Raw genomic sequence first — 13,804 nt, 5'->3', positions numbered from 1 at the left:
TTTCCTTGGTAAATAAATTGTTAACGTTATAACTAAATTGCGGATTTTTATGCAGAATCATACTTCACGAAACATATTTACGTAACGTAATACATTTATACAGACTGCCGGACCTGAAGTTGACGACCTTTCCTTATGTAACAAAACGACGACAGACCAAAAGTACGATAAGGAACGAAATGCCAAAAGATTTAATTATAATAAATAAAACAAAAATTCGAATGTCAAATTTACGTGTATATATAAGGAACGAGGTGACCCGTCAGGCAATCTGCCATGTTCAGATTCAAACTTGCCTTCGGGACGCTACCGTGTCCCTAGATATAACTTGTTACACAGCAGTTGTACATATATGAACAAGTATACATGTAGCGCGAAAATGTATACTTATACATCAAATAGATTTCATGATTTTCTCCTCAAATCCACAACATTTATGCTCGCCGTTACATCCAATTTGCAATGCTTTGCTTTCTGAAAACAATATTTATAAATGTCAAAGATATAATATAGGTTTATATGAATTATATGTGTCAGAATAAATACCATGTATAATGGAGGATCAGTTGGATGCGGATGAAAACCTGTTTCTCTACAATTAGCAATAAATTCAAGTCCGTACTCCGGTGTTAAAATAAAATATCCTGTCCTGATGGAAATGAGGAGACAAACGGTCGGCGTTAAAAAATATATATTTCAAAGAGAATTGTCAGAGAATTTCCTTTCTACTTACTCTTCGTGTTTAGGAGCACAAACAATAGCGATTGCCTCAGCCATCAAAAGTTGATATGCGCAATGTGTATGAAGATCGACACTAGACAAAAATGCAGTCTGTGTAGGATGTGTCTGCGAAGTACAATTATCCTTTCAATGTCCAAATTCTCCGAATTCAATTTCCGTTTGAAGTGACGGTCCGATAGTTCGCACGCATTCGTATAATAATAAAAAAGCTACTTACATGTATCCAACCCAGGGTGATCAAATTATGTTGATCCTGATAGTCAAATATATCTTCCTCGTTGTGTGTCACGCAGGAATCTGGCGAGCCAGTTTGTTCAGGAATTAATAAATGAGTGACTAGTAATTTATTTCTTTCTAATTTCCCGGCTAGTATGCCGCAAGTTTCCTTGTTGCCCATGGTATTGCTGAAGGCCAGCATAAGGAAACTGGGCATTAATTTAGTTGGTAATACTATATCTCTTAAAGTAAAACTATCACATTGCGCAGGTTTTGTTGAACGATCTACAGCAGGTCTCCTACGAGATAAAATGTTTGTTTCATCTTTTTTCAATTACTGTGAGGAATTGAATATACTTTTTAATTTCATAATTACTTTTCTTTAGAAGATGTTTGTGCAGGTAAATCGGTAGGTGGGCTCGTCAATGTCTTAGGAGGTGCACTAGGAATCCTTTTAAGTTTAGCATCATCAGGGGATATTATATTTGCAGTCATAGCAACTTTCGCTGCTTTAACAGCTGCCAAAGCAGCGGATTTCGTTCTTTTTTCTTCTTCTTCTCTTAACCTACAAGCACATTATATAAATAAGTATTATAAGCAAAGACAGGTCATACTAATTTTAACAATTTTGGGAAATACCTTTCCAACTCTTCCTGCTTCAGTCTTTCCTTTTCTTTTTTCTCCCTCTCTTTGACATCTTCTAAATACTTATGTAATTCTGTTTGATATTGTCCTAATAATTGTTTCTTTAGCTCTTCAGCTTTAGGCATTACTCTACGCAACGTTTGTTGATTCTCTTCTCTGTCTTTCAATCTTGCTGCATTAAAATCAGGATGGTTTCTTATTTTTTCAACAAAAATCCTATGAGAACACAAGAATATAAATTCGGATATAATGAATTACACTGTGTAGATAGAAGGTGTATAAATTTATCTTACGTTATAAACTTGAGGTACAAAAAATATGCGTACTCGAGATCATCATCTTTTAGGCACATATCTGCCTGCCTGATCATTTCTACTCCAGAACGATAATATCTAAATAATAACATAGAATTAATAATATGGAACAATTGATTTATGAAATGTAATTAATCCCAAATGTAACAACATCTGATACCTTTGTGGTGGAATGTTACGATCTATTTCTACTGCGGAAGCATAATCGGCAATGGATTTTAACCGAGCTCGTGGGTCTGATATGCCAACATCCTTCCAAGGATAATGTTTGCCTGTCTTCGTCCCTGAATTTTCCTTGTTCATTTATAAATTTTAGGCTAGCTTCCCCTTGAACGTATCAAATTTCAATTACGCCTACGGAGATTTTCGGTAAACTTATTTCTGTAAATTCTAAAATGCACACAAGCATTTACGACAGTTCAATCGTAACATACTGACGAAAACTTATAATCGGTGTAACAATTCTGTTGATTATAAAAATCCTACAAAAGTATATGTCAAATTAATGTGTCATCCATCTGCTATGTTTTATCAGTGTTACCAATAGGAAAATGAAAAATATGTACTGTTATCTGTTTTTTATCAACAATTAATCCATTTATACGATTGTTTATCGTGTTCCAATGTAAATAAGATTGCAGTACTAAACGATGAGTATACGTGGACCATTGGAGATATACATGTATAGCCGCGTAACTCTTGTCTTCTTAATTAATTTAACAGTTACTAATAATTTTGTTATAAATTGCAGTCCTACATTATTTTTTTTATCTCTTCTGCATTTAACGATCACAGTAGATCGTTAGATTTAGGAAATAATTGACAGCTGTTAGAAAAAATGATGTATACACCAACTTTTCTTTGCAACGGCAATCGGCCGACTGAATCACTGAATGAAGATTGTAAAGATTGTCGTGTTGCGCACGGCGCAACGCGCAGTGGGAAACAGATGTTTTTGTGCTTACGCCAGATTTGTAAAGATTATTGCGTGTAGACACAAAATTGTATAAATAATAGAAAATTTGTACTAAGGTGTAAATAAATAATTAAAAATGGAAAAAAAGGCAGATGGAACTGATGATAATGTTTCTCCACCTAAACAAGCTAAGACAGATTTTTCTTGTGAGTTGTTTCTTAGGTTATTCATTTCAGTAAGGATCTAATGCATTTATGTTAAAATTAAAACTATTTTACGTACAGCTGCCTTTAGCGAACTGAAGAAGTCAGAATTTTTTAAGGAAGAATTGCCCGGCCCCTCTAAATCTAAGGATTCTACAAAATACAGTAATACACTGTTAGTTAGTTTAAAACAAGTACGGTTTCTCTGTTTGTTGAAGCATTATATTTATTTCTTATAAACGTACATATCATCTTCAGAAAGGAAATCCATTGCTGAAATTCTTATCAAATGTTCTCTGGGAATATTCAGAAATTGTACCAGATTACATTATGGGTAAAACTACTTGTGCCCTGTTCTTATCGATACGTTACCATCAACTGAATCCTGATTATATCCATGAACGTTTAAAGACACTGGGAAGCGCATTCAACTTGAGAGTTCTCCTAGTTCAGGTCCATTTTAATAATGTATATAAGAATATATGATTACATTATGTACATATTTTTATGCTGTATTACAGGTAGATGTGCCTGAACCTCAGCACGCTCTGAAACATTTAACTAGGATTTGTATTCTTGCTGATTTGACATTAATGCTGGCATGGAATGCAGAGGATGCCGGCAAAATTATTGAAACCTATAAGATTTATGAGAATAAACCACCTGATGCAATTATGGATCGCAGTGATACAGCACCATATCAGAAAGTATGTAGAACTACACATGAATCATACATCCTTTTCCAGTATAAAGACCACAATTATTTATCTATTTATTTATTTATTTTCAGTTAAGTAATGCCTTGACAACAATTAGATCGGTGAATAAGACAGATGTCGTAACTCTCTTATCAACATTCGGAACATTGAAAGAAATAATAAAAGCAGGACCAAATAAGCTAGCCCTTTGTCCTGGTATTGGATTACAAAAAGCAGAAAGAATTCACAAAACTTTGCACGAATCATTTTTGTATTCAAAGCCGGTGAAGCAGTAGGAATAGGAGGTCCATAATAATATGTCAATTGAAACTTATTTATAGATGTATATATGTACATAAGAATGTTTTCATATTGTGTGAGATTGCTCTTTCGTTCTGAATAAAATTTTTATATTTTTTATACAAAATATGTCTTTTATATTGTTTCCGCTGAAAGTATATTTATGTGATTTGTTTATTGTACAAAAAGTATCATGGTGATACAGAAGTAATAAATTATAAAACACCAGTGTTGAGCGAACAAACATAAGGTACGGTACATTCTTCCATTGCTTTTTAATTTTGATTTGTAAAATATCCTCACGCACACAAATTTCTGACATTCTACCTAATTGCCTAGTCTATAGTCTACAATTTAAACAAAAAGGATTTTATCCTTTTTTGAACTTAAGTAACAGTATCGAAAGAGTCATGAAAACGCTTATCCAAAGGAACGTGGCAATGAAGCCATTATAAACAGAAGGATTTGAGATCGTCCACCCTCTGGCCAGCATAACTCTCAAGGCTTCCGTGCTTTTTGTAAGAGGCAGAACGAAACTGATATATCGCAATATGTAATGCATCCCTTCGATAGGCCAGATTATTCCGCATAACATAACTATTGGTAAGAAAGAACCCATTGCCATGTAAGTAGCACTCCTTTCGTTGTCGCAGAAGCAAGCGATAACGACTCCTAGAAAGATTAAGACGTGGTTAAAATACGAATAATCATAGTCGATATTCTATCTGACTATTGAAATCGCTCATACCGAAACACATGCCGCACAGTCCAGTAAGAACGACCAGTGTACAGATCCAGCCGATATCGCCTTCGCATGTGATTCTAAATATTGCGAATCCGAATATGAGGATTATCAACGTCTGGCCTACCATCACTACAAATTGAGTAATAACTTGTCCGAAAAGAATTTCTGTTCCAGTGAGACCTGTTAACGGACACAACTAATTTAGAAAATAATTCGATCGGATCGTTTTCACATTTATAATGATTTTTTCTCAATTTACCGGCGACTAAACTTCTTTCGAGGAGACCCTCGTTCCTTTCCAGCAACATGGCACCAGAAGTTAACGCGACCGACAGGAAGAAGATTATTCTGCAACATAAAAATCATGTTCAGAGTTTTTAATTCACGAGCTTTTTATTGTCCGTACAAACTTGCTTCCAAACACTCACGTTAAGATAATACCAGGTGCGGCGAAGTCTGTGAAGTTCGGTTCCAGAGGACCATAAATTGGTGTTTCAAACTGTACAAAAAAAATTGTTTTAAATCTTTACAATCACTTTGTCGAATTAAATTTTCTGGAATTTTTCAACTTACGTGCAACGGTATGCTTGCTAGTTTCTGACTGTAATTACACGATTCTGCCACTTCTTGAGCGAAGTCCCGATACGAATTATAAAAAGATCTTTGAAGAAGCTGCCCTATTTGCTGGTCTGAAAAAAGGAATAAAAAAAAATTACTTATAATATTCAATAGCATTTTGAGCGTATGCTTACTGGACATGTCCATAACGACGTCCATGTTAGAGTAATCGATGCTCCAGTCATCAGCGTCCTTGCCATCTTCTATCCTAACTGAAAGTGATTCGGAGTAATTTGCAGGAAACGTTATGGCACCCCAAGCCCAGCCTCGTTTAATTGCGTTTACAGCTTCATTCTCGTCATCGTATGGTAGTAGTACAACCGATCGTTTCTCTAATTCCTCCAAGAATCGACAACTCAATCGACTCCATTCGCAGCCTAGCGATGGTATGCAAGGTTCCTTACTACTATTCAATTCATGGTTCACTATTGCTATCCTTAAACCTACTGGATCTTTGCCAATAGAGAGACAGAACAGAATGATCTGAACGGCTGGGAGACCGATGATAAATAACATTATACTGAAAAAAAAACAGGCACACAGTTAAACATTATTTTCTCGTCCATAATTACATTTTTAACTTACCCAACGTTCCGCCACATCCATAAGAAATTCTTCCATATAAGAGCCTTCATGTGCTGAGGGTCGAGCATTTTGAATTTCGAAGAACCTTGTTCTTCGGGTGGCAATTCTGAGACCTATCCATTATACAATATCCATGAATTCTTAAAATATGAACGACGTCGAGAACAAAGATAAATAAAGAATTACACTTGCATCGTTGATGACAATGCTTTTCCTTCGGCTGGAAATGCTGACATTATCGCCGAATTCACCACTCATTTCGTCGTCTGCAATCTGCAAAATAAACCATAATCAATTTAATGTAAAGAACATACTTATTCATAAAGATCGTATAAGCCGATGAAGGATAATTAAAAAAAAAATATAAGAAACGTACGACTTCAGGAGGAACACCAGTAACACTGCTGAGGATGCTGCTTCTTCTTCGAAGACCCATATTCTGTCGCTTGCTAAGCTTCAGAAATACATTTTCCAGGCTGTCGACGTTATGGATCTCCATCAACCTCGACGGCGATTCTTCAGCCAATAATTTACCACCCCTCATCAGACCAATTAGGCTAGCCTGTCTCGTTTCTTCGATGTAGTGCGTGGTGATGATGATGGTGTTATTTCCTTGCTTCGTCACCTGAACCAAATGGTCCCAGATATTTTGTCGCAGAACGGGATCCACTCCTACGGTGGGTTCGTCCAAGATCAACAATTCCGGGTCAGCTAGAAGAGCAGCAGCAAGGGATACTCTCCTCTGCTGACCACCCGACAAGTTCTTCACAAATCGGTTCTCCGATGGCAACTGCAAGAACTGTTTTAAACGAGCAACGTAAATTTTTCTATAAGAATTCAAGTAAATTGTAAATCATTAAATTTTGCGTAACGATTAAATAATTGCAATCAGCATGTTACATAAATGAACAGATTCCAGTTGATTTATTAATTATACTGTTTGACAAAAAAAGTTGTTTATGGTCATATTCATTAAAACTGCTTTGTCATATTTCTTCACGTAAATCGGAACTAGTTTTATTAATAGATTTCATTTTGTGATATGAAAATTTAATCTCGAATCGCGATACAAACTTGCCTTTATTAAAAATTCCAGCTTCTCGTCGACCTGTTCCGTAGACATGCCGGCGCACCAGCCGAAATAGATGAACGTCTCCCTGATGGAAAACTCTCCGTACAACGCTATTTCCTGCGGCATGTAGCCTACGCGTGGTCCAGGAACACCTGATCCTTTCGAACCCGGTCGGCCACCCAGTACCCAAATCTCACCGGAATTCAGCCGCCTTCGGCCCACGATGCAAGACAGTAGGGTGGTCTTTCCGCAACCACTTGCACCCAGCAGGCCATATCTAAGGATGAAAATACGTCGAAAGATTTTATTTAAATTTATCCCATAAACTTCCGCCAGTACACAAAGGCCCCGATTGAATAAATACAGTTTTTACTCCAATGGTTATTTCAAGCGTTGCCATCAATGATATGGAAAAAAATTGCTTTTAATACAGCAGCATTCATTATAGAACCGCCGGCTGAAAAAGCTTGTTAATCGACACGTTACCGGGAATACGTGACACGTTTGATACGTGGAGAAGAAAAGAAAGAACACGGTCGGGTTAGTCTTCAAGTACGAAAGATCAATGAGCGTTAGTACGATTGTGTGAATTCGTAAGTAATATAAATTTGTTAGACAAGAAAAACGTGAATAATGAAATTCATACTTTTTGTAAAACTTTTTACGTTAATTATTCGCGATTAAAGGTCAAAACGACTTTTAAGTACCTCCGGGCAAAGTCTGCTACACCATTTGAGTATCTGTTTCGCTTAAAAAAAGGTAATGTTGATCTATCGCTGATTTTTATCAGGAACTTACGTACGCGCGTTAATCAGAATTACGTGAGATCGAAATAACGCAGGAAGTTAGATATTATCTCGTCTTATTAGCGATTTGAAACGAATTGTGAAGTAGCATGAAAAGAAATTGACAGAACTTACATCGCGCCTTTCGGCACGGTCATGTTTAGCCCATCCAAAATAATATTCGTATTACTTTTGGGACCATATTTTTTAAATGCCCTCCTCACGCACACCGCCTGTCTCCTTCTCGTGTCCAAAGTGGAGGCTTGCGTCTGGAACTGCGCTCTGCGCGTTTTCAGTTCCAAGGAGGCTGTCGGTGCAACTGACGGGGAACTGGCGGTCTCCATTTCTGTGATAATAAAAAAATAATTCGAAATTGTCGTAAATTGCATCTCAATTCCAAATACATAAAACGAGGTGTCATTAAATTTCAAATTAAAAGAAGTCATTCAAACGAAAATCATTTTCCTTATCCAAAATTGGCTGTCAATTACACTTATACGTATTTGATAAATAAGCGCTTGATACACTCGTCCATTATGTTACATGACTTATCGTCGAAGATTGTCTTAAAAAATCTTGCGTAGAAACACGACGACGAAGGACGAAGGTTCATACGTAATCGAGCGTCTGTCGCGTGTAATTCCCCAGTGATGTAACGATTGTAACAGACTCACTCTCACCTATCTGGTCCATCCAGTCGGGGGAAGCGAGTTACAAACACGTGGAATCGGTTCTAGTTACCAACCGTGACGTTCGATTCACCGGTCACTCGGTCGGTTCATCTACCCGCGCTCCTGAGTCTTTCTCTTTCATTTTTCTCCCACTTTCCTCGTAAAAAGATGTTCGACCTTGTTTCACAGTTTCGAGCTTGAGAGCTGGTCTAGGTTTGATCGAACGAATCTTTTCAAGGACGAGTATTTCTCGGATAATTGAGTATATGTAGAGCAGAAGTAGTCTGACTCATGTAGCCTTCTATAATTTCTTCTCGTATATACTCTTTCTGTCGTGTAAATCGTTTTTAAATTAATTGTCAGTCTGTATACTGGGAGGTTCTCAATCCAGACTGTGTTTCATATTTCTTGTATCTTTGAAATCTCGTTTTGCAAAGTTGAGGCAATATGTGACATTAAAATGTATTGAATGACATTTAAGAATTTATAAGGATTTTTTAAAACAGAGAAACGTGTATGACTTTAAACGATCTAGCATGTGGTCGACGTTAGGATAGATAAGATTTAAGATTAAATCATTTTTTCATAAATAATTAAATTTCAATTTAAGTAACTGCGTATTTATTGAATTTCAATCATGACGTTTCTGTACTTTTTGTACTGTCGAAAAGCAGGTTCACTTTCTTTTTCCTTCTACGTTCTGTTTAATCAAATAGCATTCAAATTATATTATAGCAGGACACGAGGTTTGCGCAACAACTTGATTCCGCCAGATCATCGCTTTTTCTCTTAGCAGATTTACTAGATACGTGCAACACGAACAGCAAATCATAAGATTATGATCATCGTGAAATTCATAAAAATTGACCTCGTTAAATCACTAGGAATCGACGTACATGACATAACCCGGTTACAGTTTTCGACTTTGATACTTCGTCAAAGAGAAATCGATTGCACGAAATCTGACTTAAAAAGTATTTATAAATGATTACAGAAGCTTCTATTCGTATCAACATTTATACACGTAAGATCATTTCCAGAAGCTATGCGAAGAATGAGTGGCTTGCGAATTGTGCGTGGAAGAACGTAAGAAAACGTGAAAGGCGATGTGTCTGATAAATAGTCTCGATTTCCTTGTAGGCTGGAGGCCGGTGTGCAAGTTCATTGAAAGAGTCAGTAGTCGTGCGAAAGTCCAAAGAAAAGGAAAGTAATTAAACGTAAGCGTTATAAAAATAGCTCAGAAATTATCTTATTAAGCGTGAATATACTACGTGTATGAAAAATGTTTATCGTATTCAGTTTCAGAAATTTTATTTGTTATGTTTATAGTTAAGTTGTAAAAATAATTCATTGCCAGTTTCGCTGGGGTTGATATTGACGATTGAATATTGACGACTGCAAAATGGTTGCACATAAAATATTTACTGGTTTCGCAAGCCTCGAATCCGGATATCCTTGAATTGTTCACCAACACGAGGAACGGCTTCCTACCCTCGTGGAAAGTTTACAAAACTTTGTCATCGATTCAACGATATTCATTTCACGACTTTATAACAAAGGAAATATTAATTATAAATTAATGACAATGATTATTAGGAGCACTTTCCTTATGGGAAAGTTTGAGACAAAAATCGAATTGTCATTAATAATAATCCTATTTTTATGGCAGTTTGATCGTATCATTGAAAGATTCATCATTCCTCACGAGGTAATAATTAAATACAGGAAGTTGTTGGACGAGTCATATAAATGATTTCAAATATACTGAAGACGCGATGAATTTGCATAGTACGGTAATGGTTCAAGGAATTCTGCGACATTGCAGGATAAGATATAGAGGAAATTAGGTCACGTAGCAATCAGAACGCAATTTGAAATGGTGATTTTCTTCTTGAAACAGTAGAAGCTGAGTTAAGTTTAAAGTATTTTCTAAGTTCTAAATCGTAATCCTTCCACGATCTAATCGCGCGTGTTTCGAAAGTTTAAAGTACACTGAATCTATTAAATAACACTAATTCAATTTTGCTACATGCTTTCATGAGTCATTCAGCTCGTACACACTAAAAAGTAATAAATTATGCAACGCCAAGTTGAAACTGTGAACTCAGATATACTGCATAATATTAAAATAAAATTTCGCGTTTACATCATTTTTATTTCCATCGGAAGTTCCAAAAATTTCCGTTCGCGTTCGAGGTTGTAACATCGACGTGTAACAATTGTTGCAACAGTTGCATTACTTACCACGCGGACCAAAGTGTTACTCAATTACCGATGAGTATATAAACAAGTAAAGGTGCAATTCTACCACGGTTTGATTTCTTATTTGACAAAATAAATTCATTAAATAATGAAAGTTTTCGTGAACAAGTTCGCTAAATTAATTCACTCATCATTCTTATAAATCATGCGTGTACTGACCTGCGACGCGGTCTTCGGAAACAACGAGCACCAGTTTCCTCAGCAGCGAGGAACGAACGTCAAATAAATCCTTCGACTCAGTTACATCGCACGATATCTGTTGGTCCCGTAATCGTCAATCGAGTGCCTCAATCTACTCGCATCGATCACTCTTAATACGAAAATTAATTATGCAGACTGGTTTTTTAATTTCACTCTTCTGTTTCGTTCCGCAGACTCACCGTCTTCTTGTGTGCAAATTTTCAAGCAGATTAACGACGCTCTTCTTGTTATACTGTTTTTAAATTCCTGACGGCAACAGTTATTTAAGAATTGTCGAGTAAACACTGAACACACTGGAGAGAAACGGGTTGAGAAACAGGTGACGCGGTGGCGAAGTGACCTGACCGCGGTGCCACTGAGAACTGAGTTGGCTTGCCACAGGATAGAGAATCAAATGCTTGTGCAATACGGCTTGTCGAAGTTGTGTTCACCGCCGCGGCAACGGCCAGACTTTGCAGTGGGGGCAAAATGGTGGGCCTTCACTATTATAAACACACGTTCGTCGTATATATTCGCGGGTCGAGCCTCACAGTTTACCAAGGGACTTCTCTGCCGAGATCGTCGAGACTGAGAAGTCTCGTCAATTAAATAACGACTTCAGCTGCTGGAAATAAAATGACCTGCGTAAAATGTTTTCTGGAGCAGATATCAGGAGCTGGAACAGGTTTCGCTTTTTTTCCTGTTGCTAAAACTGCTGGGATTCCCTGAAGAGATTTCAATGGTGTTCGCTGAGATGACCTATGCAGGTAGACAACCTTGGAACCTGTTTGGATGAAATTTTGCTTGTGCGTCAGAATAGTTAAAATACTAATGCATTCACTCTGGGACCAATTAGTGACGATTTACAATGCGGAATTTTAATGGATGATTTTATAAAATTTTGTGTGCTATTCATATTACAGAAAAATTGTTCTTAATATTGGAAACAAAGATACATTATCCTGTTGATTTCTTTTTTATGAAAGAGTGAAATGTGGAGCTGAATAGTTGTATGCACGAGAGCCCTTGAAAAACAAGTCGTAAATGTGCTCGTAAAAAAATTATCATAACAGGTAGGTACGCGTATCTGAGAATTCAATATGTATTTGCACAGGGAGTGCGTAGTCCCAAGTGACAATATTATGTAAATGGTACGCGCGCGTAGCTCTTCTATTCACGCGTTAAAGTCACTGAGAAATTCGTTAGATCATTATTCAGCGATTTAACTATTACGCGGATCCGAATTGCACAAAGCCGGTTTCAAAATGCAAACATCGCAGGAAATGCTTCGAACAAATTAAGTGAAATTGGAATAGAAATCAGGTCGACGGTTTACCAACGATTATTAGCAAACTACATTTTCCCCTCTTCCTTTATTATCTTTCTTATTTTTCTTTTTTAAATTTTGTTATTGTTTCAAAATTGATTCCAATTTTCTAGCAACGTTACAGCAACGCGCGATGAATGAATCAGTGAATTGTGAGTCACGAGCCATGAATTTTAATACGCAATGCGTATCTGGGTGATACATGAGTGTACGCAAGAATGGAAGATTGTTATTTCCATGATTGCTAGTCGAGAATTATTTCAATTATTTATGCAATATATATGCAAAAATTTGATTCAATTTTTACTACATGTAATTTTCAATCGTGAATTAAATAGGGCAGCCATAGATAGTCGTGTGAATTAGCAAACTCGAATATATCTATATAATTCTCGTACTTATACGTCTATAATTAATCAGTACAAATTACATATGTTTCTGTTATATATATGTATAACGTTACAATATTCAGATCATGCACGTGGAAGAATCTTTACGCTAAGGTGCAATTATCGCCTGGAGAATCGATATGCTGCACGCTGGTGTCACTTTGAACCCAGCTCAAGGTGATTCAAGTATCTTATTGTTATTAACAAGATGCATAAATATAGTGTATTAGTGTAATTACTCTCGGGGCTCGCTTACAGGCAGTGCATCATCGAAAACAAGATTCATGACAGCGAATTCGATTACATCATATACTAGATCCATTTCAAAACAAAATGTATAAATTACTTTTCATTAACCATTTAATTATTATAAAAAATCGTTAATTCTTTCACGTAGTAAAGTTTTTTTTTTAAAGGAATCGTATCACCGCGGAAATAAGTTTGAGAGCGCAAGAAGAATTTGATGGGCATTGACCTTCATCCGACGAGGTTGAAACGTTCCTAGAATTTACAAAAGGAAGATCGTACTCTTTTTGATTAGTCTACTTCATTTTTCATGAACAATGAATCAGCTATTTTATGGATATAAACAATATTCGCCGTCTTTATGAGTTATTGACAGATCTCTGATTATTATTCATCCACATCATTCTCTACCGTTCGTGCATCATTTCTATTCCTCAATGATTGTTTGCACTTCTTCAGATTCCTTGCAATTTTAATATCAGATTTTCAATTATAAATTTAGAACTTCAGTTCTCAGTTTTATCCTTCCAACGTTGATGACGACACAGGTTCGATTTCAACTTTTACGTTCAATCGACTACACCTCTATAATACCACAGGGAAATGATTTAGAGTCAATAATGACAGAATTAATCTGTTTGAACGGCATAAATAAATTGATCGGTCGGCTCGGTTCGCAGGTAGAAGTTTGATTGCGACACGCGGCGATTTGCGGTGTTCCGCGCTCGTTGCCACCGTTTCAGTGTAATACGTGGGACCACGTTCGGCGCGAGCAAATTTCTTAATGCCTTAAGGATGTATTGGCTATACAATCAACCCCAAAAGTTTATGTACTTTAGAAAAATGCATTTCCCATAATTAAAAAGAAATCAGATGTCGGAAGAACAATGC

The 13,804-nt window shown here is 36.5% G+C and overlaps 3 protein-coding genes across 8 annotated transcripts; 1 reads left to right on the top strand and 2 right to left on the bottom strand.

The window, feature by feature from the left end:
- Positions 1-219: 219 nt before the first annotated feature.
- Positions 220-2,777, bottom strand: LOC108626601 (STAM-binding protein). 4 transcript variants are annotated; one of them, XM_018027341.2, is made up of 10 exons: positions 2,483-2,667; positions 2,351-2,398; positions 2,077-2,270; positions 1,896-1,994; positions 1,597-1,818; positions 1,334-1,522; positions 959-1,256; positions 734-846; positions 547-649; positions 220-474 (listed from the first exon to the last, which is right to left on the bottom strand). In XM_018027341.2, the coding sequence occupies exons 3-10, from the start codon at positions 2,217-2,219 to the stop codon at positions 406-408; spliced, it is 1,236 nt and encodes a 411-aa protein (XP_017882830.1). In that variant the 5' UTR covers positions 2,220-2,270; positions 2,351-2,398; positions 2,483-2,667; the 3' UTR covers positions 220-405. The 4 variants fall into 4 exon arrangements, with proteins under 4 accessions (XP_017882830.1, XP_017882831.1, XP_017882832.1 ...); XM_018027342.2 differs by lacking the exons at positions 2,351-2,398; positions 2,483-2,667 and adding an exon at positions 2,674-2,777 and having other exon boundaries at positions 2,077-2,243; XM_018027343.2 differs by having other exon boundaries at positions 2,077-2,243; positions 2,351-2,667.
- Positions 2,778-2,861: 84 nt separating this feature from the next.
- Ercc1 (DNA excision repair protein Ercc1) lies at positions 2,862-4,115 on the top strand. The gene is made up of 5 exons (XM_018027418.2): positions 2,862-3,038; positions 3,117-3,229; positions 3,294-3,488; positions 3,557-3,742; positions 3,826-4,115. The coding sequence occupies exons 1-5, from the start codon at positions 2,969-2,971 to the stop codon at positions 4,027-4,029; spliced, it is 768 nt and encodes a 255-aa protein (XP_017882907.1). The 5' UTR covers positions 2,862-2,968; the 3' UTR covers positions 4,030-4,115.
- A 47-nt stretch (positions 4,116-4,162) lies between these two features.
- LOC108626631 (ABC transporter G family member 23) lies at positions 4,163-11,336 on the bottom strand. 3 transcript variants are annotated; one of them, XM_018027415.2, is made up of 13 exons: positions 11,152-11,336; positions 10,931-11,081; positions 7,974-8,184; positions 7,060-7,330; positions 6,358-6,780; positions 6,168-6,254; positions 5,982-6,094; positions 5,531-5,916; positions 5,352-5,467; positions 5,207-5,277; positions 5,038-5,126; positions 4,782-4,958; positions 4,163-4,705 (listed from the first exon to the last, which is right to left on the bottom strand). In XM_018027415.2, exons 3-13 carry the CDS (start codon positions 8,180-8,182, stop codon positions 4,404-4,406), a joined length of 2,244 nt encoding a protein of 747 aa, XP_017882904.1. In that variant the 5' UTR covers positions 8,183-8,184; positions 10,931-11,081; positions 11,152-11,336; the 3' UTR covers positions 4,163-4,403. The 3 variants fall into 3 exon arrangements, with proteins under 3 accessions (XP_017882904.1, XP_017882905.1, XP_026670751.1); XM_018027416.2 differs by having other exon boundaries at positions 10,931-11,063; XM_026814950.1 differs by having other exon boundaries at positions 6,174-6,254; positions 11,152-11,335.
- Positions 11,337-13,804: the final 2,468 nt, after the last annotated feature.

The sequence above is a fragment of the Ceratina calcarata genome, unplaced genomic scaffold (genome assembly GCF_001652005.2).
Source record: "Ceratina calcarata isolate Rehan_Ccalc_2016 unplaced genomic scaffold, ASM165200v1 scaffold422.2, whole genome shotgun sequence".
Lineage (NCBI taxonomy): Eukaryota > Metazoa > Arthropoda > Insecta > Hymenoptera > Apidae > Ceratina > Ceratina calcarata.
The sequence above is the reverse complement of the archived record's forward strand: the minus strand, read 5'-3'. Positions and strand labels throughout refer to the sequence as shown.